General features: G+C 42.4%; 1 protein-coding gene across 4 annotated transcripts in view; it reads left to right on the top strand.

Moving 5' to 3' along the window:
• Window positions 1–8,928: 8,928 nt before the first annotated feature.
• Window positions 8,929–22,050, top strand: part of LOC141273109 (uncharacterized) — a 48,464-nt gene continuing 35,342 nt past the window's right edge. The window contains exons 1-4 of one of the 4 annotated variants that reach the window (XM_073684500.1): window positions 8,929–9,036; window positions 15,491–15,615; window positions 19,895–20,014; window positions 20,136–20,214. In XM_073684500.1, the coding sequence (XP_073540601.1) occupies window positions 15,538–15,615; window positions 19,895–20,014; window positions 20,136–20,214 (277 nt within the window). In that variant the 5' untranslated portion in view covers window positions 8,929–9,036; window positions 15,491–15,537. Of the gene's footprint in view, window positions 9,126–10,601; window positions 11,641–15,490; window positions 15,616–19,894; window positions 20,015–20,135; window positions 20,215–22,050 lie in introns of those variants that run through there. The other 3 variants (XM_073684499.1, XM_073684502.1, XM_073684503.1) reach the window with 3 other exon arrangements.

Below are 22,050 nucleotides of genomic sequence, written 5' to 3'. Positions count from 1 at the left end.
GGCAGTGACATTGCGGCTTGTCATTGGGGACCATGGAGGATGGATTACCAAGCGTTTCCCAAGCGTTTACGCTGCGTAAATTCCGCAGCATAAACGCTTGGAAAATGCTTCGTGGGCACACAGCCTAATAAGGTTCTGAAAAAATGCAGGTGCATTGGAAAGACCAAAAGGCATCACCAGATTCTCAAAATGACCTACCTGAGTGTTAAAAGCAGTTTTCCACTCATCACCCTCCTTCACTCGTAACAAATTGTATGCCCCCCGGAGATCAATCTTAGAGAACCACTTGGCCCCACTAACTGGTTAAACAAGTCAGGAATTGACGGCAATGGGTAGGAGTTGCGTATGGTAATCTTATTAATTTCTTGAAAATCCAGACACGGACGCAAACCCTCGTCCTTTTTTTTAACAAAGAAAAATCCAACTGCCACAGGTGACTTAGAAGGTCTAATGTCACCAGCAGCCAGGCTAGTCTGTATGTACTCCTCCAAGGCCTTTCTTTCAGGGATAGTTAGATTAAACAAGCGACTCTTGGGAAGAGTAGCTCCCGGAATAAACTCAATGGCGCAATCATAATCTCTATGAGGAGGTAAAACTTGCGACTCCTCCTCCGAAAAAACCCTCCAAAAATCTTGAATAGGTACAGGTAATTCCCCTTCTCTCACAGCCGCAATGCGACCATTACAACATTTATCATAGCATTTCGGACTCCAAGACTTAATCATATTAGTGGACCAGTCCAGCAAAGGATTGTGCAGTTTAAACCAAGGCAATCCTAGAACGACCGGAGAGGGTAAATTATCTAATACTACCAAGTCCAAAATTTCTTGGTGAAGACCATTGATAGTAAAGGGAAATGCAGCAACCTTGTGAGTAATACATTTCAAGGGAGTGTTATCAATTGCAATCACAGAAATAGGTGATGACAAAGGTTTGGATTTCAATTTAAGTTTTTCCAAAAACCCTTTATCAATCACATTAAGTGTTGAACCACAATCCACAAATACCTGAAATTCAATCAAATTTCCCTGCAAAGTAGTACTCCCTGAAAGAAATACTCCTGCAGAGCGTAAACAAGCTATATGGGCGTACCTGACCTTTTTTTCATTTACTTAAACGAAGCTCACAATACTTAATCAAATGGTCAGCTTTACCACAATAAAGACACAATCCCTCGGCAAACCTCCGGTCTCTTTCCTTAACCCTTTCACTCAGACCAGCAAGAAATAGACATTTCAGAGCAGGATCATTCCATCTGACTTCAGAAGCCCACCTTCTGAAGTGTGTGCAATAAATCTTAGCATCATCTGACCCCTGATTCAAACGCCTGAGTTCTGCCTCAGCAGATGAGATTCGATCAGGATCGTCATACACTGCTCAAAAAAATAAAGGGAACACTTAAACAACAGAATATAACTTCAAGTAAATCAAACTTCTGTGAAATCAAACTGTCCACTTAGGAAGCAACACTGATTGACAATCAATTTCACATGCTGTTGTGTAAATGGAATAGACAATAGATGGAAATTATTGGCAATTATCAAGACACCCTCAATAAAGGAGTGGTTCTGCAGGTGGGGACCACAGACCACATTTCAGTACTAATGCTTTCTGGCTGATGTTTTGGTCACTTTTGAATGTTGGTTGTGCTTTCATACTCGTGGTAGCATGAGACGGACTCTACAACCCACAGAAGTTGCTCAGTTAGTGCAGCTAATCCAGGATGGCACATGAATGTGAGCTGTGACAAGAAGGTTTGCTGTGTCTGTCAGCGTAGTGTCCAGAGGCTGGAGGCGCTACCAGGAGACAGGCCAGGACACCAGGAGACGTGGAGGGGGCCGTAGAAGGGCAATTACCCAGCAGCAGGACCGCTACCTCCACCTTTGTGCAAGGAGGAACAGGAGGAGCACTGCCAGAGCCCTGCAAAATGACCTCCAGCAGGCCACAAATGTGCATGTGTCTGCACAAATGGTTAGAAACCGACTCCATGAGGGTGGTATGAGGGCCCGACGTCCACAGATGGGGGTTGTGCTCACAGCCTAACATCGTGTAGGACTCTTGGCATTTGCCACAGAACACCAAGATTGGCAAAGTCGCCACTGGCACCCTGTACTCTTCACAGATGAAAGCAGGTTCACATTGAGCACATGTGACAGACGTGACAGAGTCTGGAGACGCCGTGGAGAGCGATCTGCTGTCTGCAACATCCTTCAGCATGACCGGTTTGGCAGTGGGTCAGTAATGGTGTGGGGTGGCATTTGTTTGGAGGGCCACACAGCCCTCCATGTGCTCTCCAGAGGTAGCCTGACTGCCATTAGGTACCGAGATGAGATCCTCAGACCTTGTGAGACCATATGCTGGTGCGGTTGGCCCTGGGTTCCTCCTAATGCAGGACAATGCCAGACCTCATGTGGCTGGAGTGTGTCAGCAGTTCCTGTAAGATGAAGGCATTGAAGCTACGGACTGGCCTGCCCGTTCCCCAGACCTGAATCCGATTGAGCACATCTGGGACATCATGTCTCGCTCCATCCACCAACTTCACGTTGCACCACAGACTGCCCAGGAGTTGGCGGATGCTTTAGTCCAGGTCTGGGAGGAGATCCCACAGGAGACCATCCGCAACCTCATCAGGAGCATGCCCAGGCGTTGTGGGGAGGTCATACAGGCACGTGGAGGCCACACACAATACTGAGCCTCATTTTGACTTGTTTTAAGGACATTACATCAAAGTTGGATCAGCCTGTAGTGTGTTTTTCCACTTAAATTTTGGGGGTGACTCCAAATCCAGGCCTCCATTGGTTAATAAATTTGATTTCCATTGATGATTTTTGTGTGATTTTGTTGTCAGCCCATTCAACTTTGTCAGAACAAAGTATTCAATGAGAATATTTCATTCAGTCAGATCTAGGATGTGTTGAGTGTTCCCTTTATTTTTTTGAGCAGTGCATAATAGACCCATAGCAGAAAAAAACTCTTCTACCGACCTCAAACATGGATCATTAGGTTGAAGAGAAAAGGCCCACCCTTGTGGTTCATTGCGCAAAAGTGACATAATAAAACCAATGAGTTGTGATTCATTCCCAGAGGATCTTGGTCTCAAACGAAAATATAACAAACAAGCATTTTTAAAGGAAAAAAAATCTGGCTGTTTACCATAAAGAACATCCGGCAGTCCTACCTTGGGTTCCACAAAATGCGCTCTGGAACAGCTACTCAGTCACGTGTTGCTGGAGATCGACCACCTCCAGAGTCAACCCCTGCAAGCGTTGAGCCAAATCCTGGATGGAAGCCATACTGATCCCAGTATTAATATTTCCTTAATTTTCTTTTTTTTTGGGCTGGACTTACTGTTATGATCTGCAGCAAGAACTAAGGAAAGAAGGGGAAAGCTTTCCCTACAGTAAGACTAAGCTGAATCCCTACGATGTAGCGGGCTGCCTGTTCCTAGCGAACAGACCCGCCTTAGTCTTAGGCTAGTCTGAACGAAGACCTATACAGTAAAGGGAAGGGATCCCTAAAAGAACTAAGGACTGGATCAAAAAGGGACACTTCCTGAACAGAGAAAGTTGTAGCAGAAAACAAAAGACAAACTGACAAAAAGGTACTAGAGGTCCCAAAGGACCAAGCGAACTGAGAGATAGGCACCGAAGCACCTGGCTAGCAAAACAGTCAAACAACACTGAAGTCCAGCACAGCCAAAAAGGCGGAACTGGAATATAAAGGCAGATGGTCACGTGACCGCAAAACACAAGATGGAAAAAGCAAACAGGAGGGTTCTAACAACCAGGGGTGCTGGTGTAAGAAGAGGCCGCTCACACTGCTGTCCATGCTGTCTATCAGATCTAAAACTGGAGATTACAAGGGGGGCGAGGTAAGAAGAGGCTGCTCACACTGCTGTCCATCCTGTCTATCTGATCTAATACTGGAGAAACCAGAGGTGCTGATGTAAGAAGAGACCACTCACACTGCTATCAGATCTAATACTAGAGATACCAGGGGTACAGAGGTAAAAAGAGGCTGCTCACACTGCTGTCCATCTTGTCTATCAGATCTAATACTGGAGATACCAGGGGTGCTGGTGTAAGAAGAGGCCGCTCACACTGCTGTCCATCCTGTCTATCAGATCTAAAACTGGAGATTACAGGGGGGTGAGGTAAGAAGAGGCTGCTCACACTGCTGTCCATCCTGTCTATCAAAGTTAATACTGCAGATACCAGGGGTGCTGATGTAGGAAGAGGCCGCTCACACTGCAGTCCACCTTGTCTATAAGATCTAATACTGGAGATACCAGGGTACAGAGGTAAGAAGAGGCTGCTCACACAGCTGTCAATCTTATTTATCAGATGTAATACTGGAGATACCAGGAGTGCTGATGTAGGAAGAGGCCGCTCACACTGCTGTCCAACCTATCAGACCTAATACTGGAGATACCAGTGGTGCGGTGGTAAGAAGAGGTTGTCAACACTGCTGTCCACCCCGTTTGTCTGATCGAAAAATGAAGATACCAGGGGTGCTGAGGTAACAAGCCACTGTTCACACTGCTGTCCACCCATCTGTCTGTTCTAATACTGGAAATACCTGGGGCGCAGAGGTAAGAGGCTGCTCACACTGCTGTCCATCCCGTCTGTCTTATCTAATACCGGAGATACCAGTGGTGTGGAGGTAAGAAGAGGGCACTCACACTGCTGTCCACACCGTCTCTCTGATCTAATACTGGAGATACTAGGGGTGAGGTGGTAAGAAGAGGCTGCTCACACTGGTGTCCAACTTGTATATCTGATCTAATACTGGAGATACCAGAGGTGTTGTGGTAAGAAGAGGCTGCTCACAATGCTGTCCACCATGTCTTTCTGATCTAATGCTGGAGATACTTGGGTGCTGAAGTAAAAGGAAGCAGCTTGTATAGTAGATTGATAGGGGGTAGTGTAGTTTGTGTGTCTTGTTCGTTAATCATGATCCCCTTTTGGCAGAAAATGACTAAATGAGGAAGAAAACTGTTACTGTGACATGATTAGTTTCGAAAAGCAAGTGCAGGAGTGAAAAGGGGGATGTCCTTTCTTCTCTAATACTAGAGAAACCGGGTGTCGAGAAAAGAAGAGGCTGTTCACAGAGTAGTATACCCTGTCATTCTGATTATGGTCTTTGGTCCTGGGCTTTAACCCTGAGCTATAGTAAATTTACAGTGCATGGTTAAAGCTGCTGCTTCTGCAATCTAGCAGGTCAGGTCTCTGGCTGTCAGACACAGTTGAGGACCCTGGGGAGAAGACAAAAGCGTTTTATTACTGCTTCCAACTTCTCCTTTTCTGGCTACATAGTGAGGGCCTGTAGGACTTGGCATAGAAGAGCAGTTGAATTTTAGCAGACCCAGTGACACATGGCACAGCAGGGGGATGTTTTCACCTGTAACTGCGGCTGTTTGCCTGTAACTGTTTCCTAGAAATCTTTTAGGATTTTCATGGAAGACACATTAAATAAAATAAAAATATTTATAAAACATCTGCATAATAAAAGAAAAACAATATTCAGACCCCATTACAAAAACTCTGAAAATAAAAATCGAAATTTAAATGAAATACATTTTATTATATACATGTAAAAAATAACCTACACATACACATATAAAGTATCCATATGACTGTAATGACTTGGAGAATTCATTCAACATGTTATTTGTTATGAACAGTAAAAAAAATACAGTGTAATTTATATGTACCCCAAAACAGCGGTAAAAAATAACACAATTTCTCCGGCACAAAACAAAGCCTCACATAGCCACGTCAAAACATTGAAACATTATGGCTGCTGAACAGAGTACAGCCATGAACAAAAAAATTGTCAGGACCTGTCACCATAAACATGGAGCCCATGATGTTATACAACCCCTGGCAAAAATTATGGAATCACCGGGCTCGGAGGATGTTCATTCAGTTGTTTAATGTTGTTGAAAAAAAGCAGATCACAGACATGGCACAAAACTAAAGTCATTTCAAATGTCAACTTTAGGACTTTAAGAAACACTAAAAGAAATCAAGATAAAAAATGTGGTACTCAGTAAGGGTAAATTTTTTCAGACCAAGCAGAGGGAAAAAATTATGGAATCACTCAATTCTGAGGAAAAAAATATGGAATCACCCTGTAAATTTTCATTTCCAAAACTAACACCTGCATCAAATTAGATCTGCTCGTTAGTCTGCATCTAAAAAAGAGTGATCACACCTTGGAGAGCTGTTGCACCAAGTAGACTGACATGAATCATGGCTCCAACACGAGAGATGTCAATTGAAGCAAAGGAGAGAGCTATCAAACTCTTAAAAGAAGGTAAATCATCACGCAATGTTGTAAAAGATGTTGGTTGTTCACAGTCAGCTGTGTCTAAAATCTGGACCAAATACAAACAACATGTGAAGGTTGTTAAAGGCAAACATACTGGTAGACCAAGGAAGACATCAAAGCGTCAAGACCGGAAACTTAAAGCAATATGTCTCCAAAACAGGAAATGCACAACAAAACAAATGAGGAACGAATGAGAGGAAACTGGAGTCAATGTCTGTGACCAAACTGTAAGAAACCACCTAAAGGAAATGGGATTTACATACAGAAAAGCTAAACATAAGCCATCATTAACACCTAAACAGAAAAAAACAAGGTTACAATGGGCTAAGGAAAAGCATTCGTGGACTGTGGATGACTGGATGAAAGTCATATTCAGTGATGAATTGCGAATCTGCATTGGGCAAGGTGATGGAGCTTTGTTTGGTGCCATTCCAATGAGATTTATAAAAATGACTGCATGAAGAGAACATGCAAATTTCCACAGTCATTGATGATATGGGGCTGCATGTCAGGTAAACGCACTGGGGAGATGGCTGTCATTACATCTTCAATAAATGCCCAAGTTTACATTGATATTTTGGACTGTTTTCGTATCTTATCAATTGAAAGGATGTTTGGGGATGATGACATCATTTTTCAAGATGATAATGTATCCTGACATAGAGCAAAAACTGTGAAAACATTCCTTGAAAGAAGACGCATAAGGTCAATGTAATGGCCTGCAAATAGTCCGGATGTCAATCCAATTGAAAATCTTTGGTGCAAGTTAAAGAAAATGGTCCATGACAAGGCTCCAACCTGCAAAGCTGATCTGGCAACAGCAATCAGAGAAAGTTGGAGCCAGATTGATGAAGAGTACTGTTTGTCACTCATTAAGGCCATGCCTCAGAGACTGCAAGCTGTTATTAAGCCAGAGGTGGTGCAACAAAATACTAATGATGTATTGGAGAGTTCTTTTGTGTGTTTGTTTTTCATGATTCCATAATTTTTTCCTCAGGATTGAGTGATTCCATAATTTTTTTCCCTCTGCTTGGTCTGAAAAAAATTACCCTTACTGAGTACCACATTTTTTATCTTGATTTCTTTTAGTGTTTCTTAAAGTCCTAAAGTTGCCATTTGAAATGACTTTAGTTTTCTGCCATGTCTGTGATCTGCTTTTTTTCAACAAAACAACTGAATGAACATCCTCCGAGCCCGGTGATTCCATAATTTTTGTCAGGGGTTGTAGATCAGCAGGAGCTGAGCAGATTGATATCTGGTTTTGTGAAAAAAGATTCAGCATAACCTGTGATTTCATCATTTAAACTTCTGCTTTTCTGGGATTCATGGTACACTGCTGGGCGATCCTGACTGACAGCTTTGTCTAAGGTCTCATTCAGACGTCCGCGTTCCATCCGTGTTTTTCATATATACAACTCGTACCCATTATAATCTATGGTGCTAGTCACATGTCCAAATTTTAAGGACCGTGTAAAACTCATGGAGACATGTCCCTGATGTCAGGTATCATGTATGAAACGTTCCAATACAAGTCTAATGTCTGTGAAAAACACGTATAGTAAACGGATGGCAGCAGTGTACAATCCATGTGCTGTCCATGAATAACATTGCAATGGATAGGAGACGCTTGGTAATTTATTTATCCATACGTGAAAAATACTGATGGCATACTGATGGTAAATACTGATAACACATGGAGCCAAAATACTGTCGACACTGGAACCATTTTCTGTGTACATGAAAAATACTGATGTGTGAAAGAGGCCTAAGGGTTCATAGGGATATGTGTCACTCACTGATAGGACTATAAGTCCCAGAGAGAGCAATATATATAAATGATGAAAACACAGGTTATACTGAATTTTTTCTCACAAAGCTATATATCAATCTTCTCAGCTCCCCCTGCTCTATAATGAGATGTATGCACATTAGACAGCAAGTTTCATGGTTGCCAGGTCCCTTTAAGTCCTATTCAGGCCTAGTTACTAAGGGGTTAAACGTTTTAGGATCCTATTTATAATGACATTTTCTATTTCTGGGGTAGGGATCCCCTTTAAAGGGGAGCTCAGGTTTCTGCGATCTACCGCAGCAGTCTGTGCGCTGGCAGGTAAGTGGCATTGTTCATATGCTTGTCTGGCATCAGCACCCAGCAAATAGGATCCATGAGAAACTCATGGAGTACAGTACACTGGTGGCATGATTTCACTTGGGGTCCAAGTGCCAACATACACATGGCGCTGCCTGGCTCCTTTCACAAGTTCAGAGAGGAATTGTCCACTATGGATAAGCTCTGTGCTGTGCTGCATCTTCTCCCAGCAATCATCTTCCATAATCGTTGGGAAAGTGACCCCTACAGGTAAAAGATAGCATTACACAGGGCCAATTAAGGCTACAGCAGCCACAATGCGCATGCACCTACTTCCGATATATGTCCCATAGGGGCACGAAGTATACACAAATATAGAAATATCGTTTAACCAGACTTAAAACTATATATAAATATATATATATGCGCATAAATAGTTCACGAACAAGAGCTCGGGACGCTTGTAATCTCGTTGCTATACAGAGATGCTGTGACGACCACAGAACGCGACCCCTCTTCTAACGTCTTGTCCCTTCTCGTGACGTCACATCCGGCGTCCAACGCGAGCATGCGCAGTGCGGGTACAGAAGCCGCTGGGTGCATGCGCATGTGTGCCGGTCAGTTCTGTGGTGCTGAGGCTTTGTCACATCTGTGAGAGTGGAGAGCTGGAGCTGTGCAGGCCTGGACCCTGACCTGGGGAAGACAGGTGGCTGTCATCATGTAGAACTCAGCTTTACTGCAGTGGGAGGGGGAGGGCAGTAGAGGCCATCATATGTCATTATTATATAGTGGGCAGGGTCATTTCTGTATTGTTTGTGCACCTCCAAGTTCTATATGGGAAAGATCATAATAAGTCTAGTGGGAAAACATGAAATGTACATGCAGGACATACGCTCATCTGCAGATCTGCTGACTTGTCACCAAGTTCCTAGTGCTGGATCACAGGTCTGATTGTAGTGTATGGCCGATCAACAGGGTTTACCGACCCCAGAACTTACATTATTTATTAATACGTTTTAGGCAGGTTTGTAAAAAATGATACAAAGTAATAATGTTTCCAAAACTAGAAGCGTTAATAGTTTATTTTTATCAATGAACAAATTGCGAAGTGAATGTACAAAAGAGAAATCTAAATCAAATCAATATTTATTGTGACCGTCCTTTGCCTTCAAAACTGTATCAGTTCTACTAGAAACATTTGCACACAGTTTTTGAAGGTACTCAGCAGGGAGTGTTTTCCAAACATCTTGGAGAACTAACCACAGATCTGCTTTCTTTTCATGTAATTCTAAACAGACTTGATGTTGCAGTCAGGACTTTGTGAGGGCCATGTCATCACTTCCAGGACTCATTGTTCCTTTCTTATGCTGAAGATAGTTCTTGATGACTTTGGCTGTATATTAGGGGGTAATTGTCCTGCTGCAGAATAAATTTGGAGTCAACCAGACGACTCTCTGGTGGTATGGCATAATGAATAAGTATCTGCCTGTATGTCTCAGCATTGAGTACACCAAGAAATGGGCAACGTTGTAGACCTTAGATGCAGTGGTCGGCCAAAACAACTTAATGCAGCAGATGAGATACATCATGCTTATTTCCCTTCATAATCAGAAGATGTCTGGCAGTGCCATTCGCTCAGAATTGAGAGAAACCAGTGAGACCGAGCTACACCCATATAATGTTCAGATTCAGAGAAGTCTAGCCAAAAGATGTCTGCATGGAAGAATTGTGGCCAAAAACCATATGTTCAACGTGGAAACAAGGCCAAGTAACTCGACTATGCACAAAAATAAAGGAATTGGGGTGCAGAAAAATGGCAGCAGGAGCTCTGGACTAATGATTCAAATTGTGAAATATTTGGCTGTAGCAGAAGGCAGTCTGTTCACTGAGCGCCTGGAGAGCAGAACAATAATGAATGTCTGAAGGCAACAGTGAAGCATTGAGGAGGTTCCTGCAAATTTGGGGCTACATTTCACCAAATGGAGTTGGATATTTGGTCAGGATTAATGGTGTCCTCACTGCTGAGAAAATAAATATAGTCAGATACTCATCGATCATGTAATACCATCAGGGAGGCGTCTGATCAGTTCCAAATTTATTGTGCAGCAGAACAACAACCCCAAACATACAGCCAATGTCATTAAAGGGGTTGTTCGGTCTTAAGCTACAAGTCTGCAGCCACTCTGTGTGACTGTAGACTTGTGAATACTCACATTGTGTGCTTTGTGAGGAATTTCCAGGGGTGGCACCGGAAACAGCGGTCATGTGACCGCAAGTATACGATATGTATATTCCCGGCCACATTCCGACTACATGGGTGCAGTGTCTTTTAATGCAAGTGAATTGAGCCTCCGGAAACAGTCTAGTTAGATTGTGGCCATAAGTATGCATGTCACATTCTTGCAGTCACCTGATCGCTGTTCCCGGGACAGGAAACTCCTCAATACCTGTGTGAGGTGTGAGGATTCACAAGTCTGCAGTCACATAGATTGATTGCCGATTTGTAGCTTAAGACCGGACAACCCCTTTAACAACTATATTCAACGTAAATAAGAACAACAAAGAGTCCTGGAAATGATGATAAGATATCTGACATCAGGTCTGTCTGAGATTACATGAAGAGACTGAAGGATTTGTACAAGTGACATCCACAGAAGATCTGTGGTTAGTTCTCCAAGATGTTTGGAGCAACCTTCCTGCTGAGTTCCTTCAAAAACTGTGCAAGTGTACCAAGAAGTAGGGCGGCTATACCAAAAATTGATTTAGATTTTTCATTTGTTCATTTACTTTGTGTTTTCTTAATTGCTAAAAATGAACTATTAACAAACACTTCTATTTTTGAAAGTATGCTTAGTCTCTATTCAAACATAAGTATTTTTGATCAAATGCCAAAACCAGGAGGGTCTCCAAAACACAGAACAATTGTCAGTCTTTCAGTTATAGTTTTTCAGTGTAAGTTCCACTCTTGGTTTTGGCATGCAAACACTGATGCAAAATACTGACTAAATACTAACTTGTGAATAAGCCCTTACTTTGTATTTTTTCCACACCTGTTTAAAACTTTTGCCCAGCTTTGTGGGTGTGTGCGTGCATATGTGTGTAAAGGACTTTTGCCAATACCCTAGACGAGATCAGCACTCTAAAACTTGGACAACAATATATATATGTGAAAGAGTAATCCCCACCCAACTGAGTGCACAACTGCTGTAATAAGCCGCAAGGTATCTGCTTAGCATAATAAGGGATAATGCAAATAAATAACTAATGCAAACTGCACTGTAATGACACTTTAATCAAGTCTCTGCATATATCAGAAAGATCAAAAAAGGAATTAGTTCCTACAGTGATGGATGATGATCCGTGATTACATCTTATCTGGTTATCCGGAACTGCAGGTCACTTACCCACATAATGTGATGTCTCACAATTTTCATGGCACTAGTACTGGATTTCATGGAGCACAAGATGAGAAGTCCCAGGGATAATCAAATCAAATAAAAATTCCGTTAATCACACAATATACAAAGAATTGTAAAGTGTTAAAAAAAAATAAACATTGGTCACTCCTATGGGAAGACAAAATAATGGGGAATTTTATTCCAAGACATCCTTGTTTTGTGTATAAAGGGGCAAAAAAATGGCAAATTTCATTGCACCCACAGTAGTTGATAAGTCTAGGAATAAAAGCTAACAACTAATGTCAGGAGAAATCATGTTTTTTTTTTCCTTGTAGGAAATGCACTATGTGTACTTCTACTAGGAATCATTCTGAAATTCATTCATTTACATCCATGGAAGAAAACTACACAATAAAGGGTCACTTTTCTTGTTATAGCAAGGGTATAATATACTGTAGTAAGTGCCCTTGTGATAAGCTCTATGTGGGACACACAAAGAGGGAATTGCCGGTCAGATTAAAGGAACACGCTAACAAGATTAAAAAAGCATTCATAGGCCATCCCTTATCCAAACATTATAAAGAGGTCCACAATAGTAGGATGGATGGGGTCTCTTTTTGGGGTATAGAATTAGTACAACATCATTGGAGGGGTGGAAATTATTTGCACCAGATGTCAAGAGCTGAAAGTCGCTGGATAGTCCAACTTAAAGGTAATGTGTCACCAGCCTGGGCGATATCAGACCTCTACTATGGGCATACAGGTGATAGAAAAGTAAATCTATACTTACCTGTAGCCAAGTGACGTCACAGTGCACAGAATAGTTCGCTTACCAGCAATCAGCTGGACCGCGGCACTACCGGCCGGAGCGATACTAAGAAAGACTTGCAGACGCCGCAGAACCATCACATGGATCGTCAGAAGTTAGATTGAAGGAGGATCTCTAGTCTGACTTTATTGATTATCCCTGGGACTTCTCATCTTGTGCTCCATGAAATCCATTACTAGTGCCATGGAACTTGTGCAGCATCACATTTAGTGGATACGTGACCTGCAGTTCCGGATGATCATCCATCACGGTAGGAATTAATTTCTTCTTTGATTTTTCTGATATATGCTAATACTTGTTAATAGTGACACTGCAGCATAGTTTGTATTAGATATGTATATAAATAATATGTGTGTGTGACACTCTAGATTTCTGAAAGAGTGCTTAAAAATGCTAGAAAGAATGCACTGCAATATCAAAATGACCTGCTGTGTGCTTCAGTCCTTTTGACCTTCCCTTAACTGCTTAAGGCTTCGAAAGTGATGAAGCGGCTAAAAGAAGTGACTTGTCCATTCTTCAGGAGGCTCACTACTTTACATATACAGTTAAAAAAAAAAGACTCCATAAAAATGACCCAAAAGATGCTTCTGTTATCCCCACCCCCAGCATTTTCTGAAAGAGTATTCTGCTTAAAAAACTCAGTGGTTGTGCTGTCGTAAAAATTTGCTATGTGCTCAAACCCTTAGTGTCACAGAAGAAATCTCAGTGATGCTTTTAATGAGGATATCTTTTAGTGGAAGAGAAAATAAAGAGGTGGTGATCACATTTCTGAATTTGGAAATATATGAAAATATTGGCCACTGAGTGGTACCATTCTGCTGAGCTACATGGCCTCCTCAATTACAACCTATCTGGCCAAGACTGTTATTCCTCTGTATGCTATCATTTTTCCAGTATGTTTCAGACTTGGACGTGTTTGCTTCTCAGTGATGGGTTCTTGACTCCTGGAATAATGTGTACATTCATCTTGTTACCGGTTGTTCTCTTCATTTTAAGCACGATTGTCTTTTCCAATGAGCTGGGTCTTCTCACAATTTGTCCATAATGGTTCATTGGTTCTTCAGTTTGGCTAGGTCTAGGATCTCCTAAGGATTTTTTTGCCATCCACTGGATGTGTAAAAGTCGACGCCAATGATTGACTTCAAATTGTCGATATACACTGCTCAAAAAATTAAAGGGAACACTCAAATAACACATCCTAGATCTGAATGAATGAAATATTCTCATTGAATACTTTGTTCTGTACAAAGTTGAATGGGCTGACAACAAAATCAAACAAAAATCATCAATGGAAATCAAATTTCTTAACCAATGGAGGCCTAGATTTGGTGTCACCCCCAAAATTTAAGTGGAAAAACACAGTACAGGCTGATCCAACTTTGATGTAATATCCTTAAAACAAGTCAAAATGAGGCTCATTATTGTGTGTGGCCTCCACGTGCCTATATGACCTCCCTACAACTCCTGGGCATGCTTCTGATGAGGTTGCGGATGGTCTCCTGTGGGATCTCCTCCCAGACCTGGACTAAACCATCCGCCAACTCCTGGACAGTCTGTGGTGCAACGTTGGTGGATGGAGCGAGACATGATGTCCCAGATGTGCTCAATCGGATTCAGGTCTGGAGAACAAACGGGTGGGCCAGTCCATAGCTTCAGTGCCTTCATCTTGCTGGAACTGCTGACACACACCAGCCACATGAGGTCTGGCATTGTCCTGCATTAGGAGTAACCCAGGGCCAACCGCACCAGCATATGGTCTCACAAGGGGTCTGAGGATCTCATCTCGGTACCTAATGGCAGTCAGGCTACCTCTGGCGAGCACATGGAGGGCTGTGCGGCCCTCCAAAGAAATGCCACCCCACACCATTACTGACCCACTGCCAAACCGTTCATGCTGAAGGATGTTGCAGGCAGCAGATCGCTCTCCACGGCGTCTCCAGACTCTGTCATGTCTGTCAAATATCCTCAGTGTAAACCTGCTTTCATCTTTGAAGAGCACAGGGCGCCAGTGGTGACTTTGCCAATCCTGGTGTTCTGTGGCAAATGCCAAGCGGCCTGCATGGTGTTGGGCTGTGAGCTCAACCCCCATCTGTGGACGTCATGCCCTCATACCACCCTCATGCAGTCGGTTTCTAACCATTTGTGCAGACACATGCACATTTGTGGCCTGTTGGAGGTCATTTTGCAGGGCTCTGGCAGTGCTACTCCTGTTCCTCCTTGCACAAAGGTGAAGGTAGCGGTCCTGCTGCTGGGTCCACGTCTCCTGGTGTACTGGCCTGTCTACTGGTAGCGCCCCCAACCTCTGGACACTACGCTGACAGACACCGCAAACCTTCTTGCCACAGCTCGCATTGATGTGCCATCCTGGATGAGCTGCACTATCTGAGCAACTTCTGTGGGTTGTAGCGTCTGTCTCATGCTACCACGAGTGTGAAAGCACAACCAACATTCAAAAGTGACCAAAACATCAGCCAGAAAGCATTGGTACTAAGATGTGGTCTGTGGTCCCCACCTGCAGAACCACTCCTTTATTGAGGGTATCTTGATAATTGCCAATAATTTCCATCTATTGTCTATTCCATTTGCACAACAGCATGTGAAATTGATTGTCAGTCAGTGTTGCTTCCTAAGTGGACAGTTTGATTTCACAGAAGTTTGATTTACTTGGAGTTATATTCTGTTGTTTAAGTGTTCCCTTTATTCTTTTGAGCAGTATATTTTTCTAGTATATAAGCTTCATATTCACACAGCTAAAGAAATAATGTAAGTTGGTTTTATAAATCCTCATAATAGCTGGTCTTAATGCAAACTTTGATTTTCGTTGTGTATGTGTTTCCACCTTAGAATCACCCCGTGCATCACAAACACGGTCCTTTTTGTGAGGCTTCAGTATGGAAAAGAGCAGGAATCAGGTGACCAAGAGAATATTAAAGCTCACCCTAGAGATCATTTACCTGCTGACTGGTGAGGTGAGAGACACTCTTCTGGCATGCCCTCATCCCTTATAAGCTATGGAAATGGGGATTAAGGGTAGACATTGGGAGCATGTTTCACTTTATGCATTTGTACGAACACCACAGGTGTAGTGTGAGCATATAACACTAGCTTTATCTGAATTAGTAAACTCTGGATGTCACAGATAAGAGCTTTTAGAAATCATGTCACATGAAATTACTCTTGTTACAAAAGTTAACCATACTTTGAAGTAACCAGTGGTGTAACTAGAGTCCGATGGGCCTTGGTGCAAAAGTTGAAAATGAAGATCTACCCCCCCCCCCCTCCACTGCATGTTGGTCAGGTGTATGGGCCCTTGTAGCATTCTAAAACCTATAAGGACATGCGTGTTGCCCCCCCCTCCTGGGCCCCTTTCAAGTCATTATGTCACTGTATATATGCCTCCCATCCTGGGCTCATCCTGGTATATATGACCCCCATCCTGGTGTATATATCCCTCACATTGGTATATATGTGCCTCATCCTGGTATATACAGTACAGACCAAAAGTTTGGACACACCTCATTTAAAGATTTTTCTGTATTTTCATGACTATGAAAATTGTACATTTACACTGAAGGCATCAAAACTATGAATTAACACATGTGGAATTATATACTTAACAAAAAAGTGTGAAACAACTGAAAATATGTCTTATATTCTAGGTTCTTCAAAGTAGCCACCTTTTGCTTTGATGACTGCTTTGCACACTCTTGGCATTCTCTTGTTGAGCTTCAAGAGGTAGTCACCGGAAATGGTTTTCACTTCACAGGTGTGCCCTGTCAGGTTTAATAAGTGGGATTTCTTGCCTTATAAATGGGGTTGGGACCATCAGTTGTGTTGTGCAGAAGTCTGGTGGATACACAGCTGATAGTCCTACTGAATAGACTGTTAGAATTTGTATTATGGCAAGAAAGAAGCAGCTAAGTAAAGAAAAGCGAGTGGCCATCATTACTTTAAGAAATTAAGGTCAGTCAGTCCGAAAAATTGGGAAAACTTTGAAAGTGTCCCCAAGTGCAGTTGCAAAAACCATCAAGCGCTACAAAGAAACTGGCTCACATGAGGACCACCCCAGGAAAGGAAGACCAAGAGTCACCTCTGCTTCTGAGGATAAGTTTATCCGAGTCACCAGCCTCAGAAATCGCAGGTTAACAGCAGCTCAGATTAGAGACCAGGTCAATGCCACACAGAGTTCTAGCAGCAGACACATCTCTACAACTGTTAAGAGGAGACTTTGTGTAGCAGGCCTTCATGGTAAAATAGCTGCTAGGAAACCACTGGTAACGACAGGCAACAAGCAGAAGAGACTTGTTTGGGCTAAAGAACACAAGGAATGGACATTAGACCAGTGGAAATCTGTGCTTTGGTCTGATGAGTCCAAAGTTGAGATCTTTGGGTCCAACCACCGTGTCTTTGTGCGACGCAGAAAAGGTGAATGGATGGACTCTACATGCCTGGTTCTCACCGTGAAGCATGGATGAGGAGGTGTGATGGTGTGGGGGTGCTTTGCTGGTGGCACTGTTGGGGATTTATTCAAAATAGAAGGCATACTGAACCAGCATGGCTAGCCCAGAATCTTGCAGCGGCATGCTATTCCATCCGATTTGCGTTTAATTGGACCATCATTTATTTTTCAACAGGACAATGACCCCAAACACACCTCCAGGCTGTGTAAGGGCTATTTGACCAAGAAGGAGAGTTATGGGGTGCTGCGCCAGATGACCTGGCCTCCACAGTCACCAGACCTGAACCCAATGGAGATGGTTTGGGGTGAGCTGGACCGCAGAGTGAAGGCAAAAGGGCCAACAAGTGCTAAGCATCTCTGGGAACTCCTTCAAGATTGTTGGAAGACCATTTCCGGTGACTACCTCTTGAAGCTCATCAAGAGAATGCCAAGAGTGTGCAAAGCAGTCATCAAAGCAAAAGGTGGCTACTTTGAAGAACCTAGAATATAAGACATATTTTCAGTTGTTTCACACTTTTTTGTTAAGTATATAATTCCACATGTGTTAATTCATAGTTTTGATGCCTTCAGTGTGAATGTACAATTTTCATAGTCAAGAAAATACAGAAATTTCTTTAAATGAGGTGTGTCTAAACTTTTGGTCTGTACTGTATGTTCCCCATTCTATGACTATTCTTTAACGCATAAAAACATAAAAAAGAATAAACGATTCTAATCACCTTCCCCCGCTCGCACTACGTGCGGCGTCCTGTTCTATAGCCGCTGCAGAAGTCGGCAGCTGACTCTAACGTGCAAGCAATGGGCAGTGCATGTCGTCACTGCCATGCGCAGCTCGTAACTTGCACGCCTACGTCTTCTGCTGGCTTCTGATTGAGGTCTCTGTGCTGTAATACAATTCAGCTAAATGTGCATCTTCGGACTCACATCGAGCTGAAATATAAACTGGTGTCGGTGGGTCCCTCTCCAGCACAAGCCCGGTCGTTTTGCACCCTCTGCGATCGCAATCGTTATGCCCCTAGAAGTAACTTTTCGGAATAAGCTTTTCTGTGTGTACATGAGGATTTATGCTACTTCCGTTCATTGTATGTCTTTATGCTTTTGACAGTTTTCCCTTCTGCAGGCTGTAGCTCTTAATTTGCAGTTGACTCTAAGCTGGTGGGAGGTGACAAACTGCTATGATTTTTCCCATACACATCACAGCACACAGAGGCCTTCTTGCTATTTTTTTCTTAATTAGCAAACAGAGAGAAGCAGAATAGAGGAAATTATTTAGTGGTACTGAGCAGTGTAGCTGTGAATCCAGCATGGGTGAAGAGATAAAAGACTTATTAGATAGGTCAGCCTCATCATTCTGTGTTTCCCTTTGCTTGTTTTTTTTTTGCTCTTCTCACCCCTCTTGTCTCAATAGAATATATTAGGAGGTAAAATCTGACACTTAAAGTACCGCTCCAGCACTTTTTTATTGCAGCGGTGGAGTGATGCTACTAATCTAAGTTCCCTCCCCCAATTTTTATATTCACCAGCCGCCATCTTAATCTGTTATCGGAACCGCTCTGATTCTGTTGTGAACTGCCGGCTCTAGTGTTGCTCGGTGATCCGGAAGTCACAGCTGAATGTAAGTCTATGAGAGCCACAATGAGGCCAGAACGAGGTTCTCATAGATTTACATTGAGACCCTTACATCTGACTCTTGATCAGTCACAAGATGGCGGCACAGGAGCGCAGTGTTGCCAGGAAGAGCGGAAGACAGCGGTTGGTAAGTATAAGACTAGGGTCAGGGAACTTTGATTTGTAGGACCGTTCCAGCCCTGAAATAAAATAATCAAACCCTGGAGTGGTGCTTTAACTGTCCTGGCAGTCTGTTGTGTCTTGAGCAAAATGGAGTTAAGCTGATTTGTTATTTTCAGAGTGGGAGATGAGCTCTGGAGGCAGGGAGAAGGTTTTCATAAGTGGAGAAAGACGCAGATTTCTTTAATAAGATACGTTGCAAAGTTTCTTATATTCACTTGTACTATAGATTAAAAATATATTTGTTAAATAGGACCTTTCTCCAAAGTTTTCATGTTGAACTGGACACACAATGTGATAGTTGTTGCAGAGTGGAATGAAACTTTTTTTTTTCCTAACTTCACGCTTTCATTGCAGAAATATTAGCAATCAGATATTTGGCACCTAATGAGTTACCTTTAGTGAAGTCCAAGTGGGTGCTATCTGGTAGTATATACTGGGGCGCATACTTCTGCCTACCGTATGAGACTGACCAATCCATCAAAAGCAGGCAACTACATAGAAGTGCACAGGGACCTGTGATGATGTCATCAGGGTCACATGACCAGAGTCCACATGTCCACATATCTCCACAACAACAAGCGAAATTAAAAAAATAAATAAACTTTTTATTCCACTCTGCAGTCACTATTACATGGAGAGTCCAGTTCAACATGAAAAACTTAGTGAAACGTCCTCTTTAAAGTATAGGTCACAGTGGCTCAGTGATTAGCATTGTTTTTTTGCAGCGCTGGGGTCCTGGGTTCAAGTCCCACCAAGGACAACATCAGCAAGGAGTTTGTTCTCCCCGTGTTTGCGTGGGTTTTCTCCAGGTTCTCCGGTTTCCTCCCACACTCCAAAAGACATACTGATAGGGAATGTAGATTGTGAGCCCCAATGGGGACAGTGACGATAATGTCTATGAAGTGATGTGGAATTAATGCCGCTATACCAGTGAGTAATATAAATAAATCTAATAAATCTGTTCATACAGTCTTATATTGTGTCCTATCTTGTAATAGGACTATGTACCAATGAAAAAAGATATGATGACATCACACCAGTCACTGATACGTGAGAAAAACAATGATGAGAAGATCCTGGACCTCACCAGCAGGATCATCCATCTGCTGACTGGAGAGGTGAGCGCTGCTGGGAATACTGGACATACTATATGTAACACAAGTGATAGTGTCTGGATGATAATGTATTATTGTGTGTGTCAGCTTCCTATGACATGCCATTATGTATTCCTTCACTTAGGATGAAGATAGTTCAGAAAACCAAATAGATTTCTATAAGGAGATAAAGGTGGAAACATGTCATTCACTGAAGTCTATAGGTAAGGGACAATTCATTTAGTTTAGTAAAGAAGACTGTTATAGACATTTGTATAAACTATTAGAGAAATAACAAAATGCGAACATAACGTGAGATCGAGCATTGTCATATATGAAAAAAATGTTAAGCTAATTCCATTCTAAATGATCATCAGCCTCTGTGTATTGGAGGTTCATTTACTGTGGTTGGAGGTGAACCCTGCCTTACTATGCCAATGACTTTAAATTGGATGATAAGTAGTTCCAGCAAGTCTCTGTTCAATAGGGATGTACATTGGCTTACAAAAGTATTCACCCCCCTTGGCTTTTTACATATTTTGTTACATTACAACCAGTGTTTAAATATTTTTGTAATCTGATTTGTGTGTGATGCATCAGAACTAAATAGTCTAAGTTGTTGGTATAAATTCAGTTTATGGGATCATATAACTAAAAATTGGCATGTGCATATGCATTCACCCCTTTTGCAATGAAGTCCCTAAAAATTTCTAGTGCAAGCTATTCCCTTAGTGAAAGAAAGTCCTGTGTACAATCTAAGTGTCACATGGTCTGTCAGTATATACACACCTTTTCTGAAAATCCACAGAGGCAGCAAAACCATTAAGCAAGAGGCGCCACTAAACAAACAACACCATGAAGACCAAGGAGATCTCAATAACATTGTCCATGATTTGTTTCGAGAAATACAAGTCAGGGTTGGGTTATATAAAAAAAAAAAAAAAATCCCAATCACTGATGATCTCCTGGAGCACCATCAAATCCATTATCATAAAATGGAAAGAACATGGTACCACAACAAGCTTGCCAAGAGAGGGCCACCCACCAAAACTCTCAGCCCGGGCAAGGAGGGCATTAATCAGACAGGCAGCACAGAGACCAAAGGAAACCCCCAAGCAGAGACTGGAGTATCTGTCCATGCAACCACAATAAGCCGTACACTCCATAGAGGTGGCCTTTATGGAAGAGTGAGGCTCGTTTTGAGTTTGTCAAAAGACGTGGGAGACTCCCCAAGTGTATGGAGGAAGGTGCTGTGGTCAGATGAGACCAAAATTGATATTTTTGGCCAAGATAAACGCTATGTCTGGTGCAAAACCAACACAACTCATCAACCCAAGAACACTATCCCCACAGTAAAACATGGTGGTGGCAGCATCATGCTGTGGGGATGTTTTTCAGCAGCAAAAATGGATATTCTTGAGCAAAACCTGTTTGTCAGTGATTTTAGACTGGGAGGGAGGTACACCTTCCAACAAGACAATGACCCAAAGCATACTCGTAAAGACACACTCGATTGGTTTCAGGGGAAACGTGTAAATCTTCTGGAGTGCCCTAGTCAAAGCCCAGACCTTAATCCAATTGAGAATCTGTGGTCAGACTTGAAGATAGCTATTCCCCAGAGGAAACCATCTAACTTGAAGGAGCTGGAGGAGTTTTGCCTTGAGGAATGAACAAAAATCCCAGTGGCAAGATGTGGAAAGCTCATAGAGACTTATCCAAAGCAAATTGCAGCTGAAATTGTCACAAAAGGAGGCTCTACAAAGTACTGACTTTAGGGGGGTGAATAGTTATGCACACTGAAGTTTTCAGTTATTTTGTCCTATTTGTTGTTTGTTTCACAATAAAAAGAAAAACAAATGTTCACAGTTGTAGGCATGTTCTTTACATGAACTGATGCAAACTGTCAAAATAATAGTGAAATTTCAGGTTGTGAGGTAGCAAAACATGAAAAATGCCAAGGAGGGTGAATACTATCGCAAGCCACTTTATAAGTTACGACCAGTGGTATATTACTAAGTCTTTAAGACCTGTTAGTAGTGCTTCAGTATTGGAAGATTTTG

This window comes from Phyllobates terribilis, unplaced genomic scaffold, assembly GCF_046119375.1.
Source record: "Phyllobates terribilis strain yellow unplaced genomic scaffold, ASM4611937v1 Scaffold_5__5_contigs__length_657084704, whole genome shotgun sequence".
Taxonomy (NCBI): Eukaryota; Metazoa; Chordata; class Amphibia; order Anura; family Dendrobatidae; genus Phyllobates; species Phyllobates terribilis.
The sequence above is the reverse complement of the archived record's forward strand: the minus strand, read 5'-3'. Positions and strand labels throughout refer to the sequence as shown.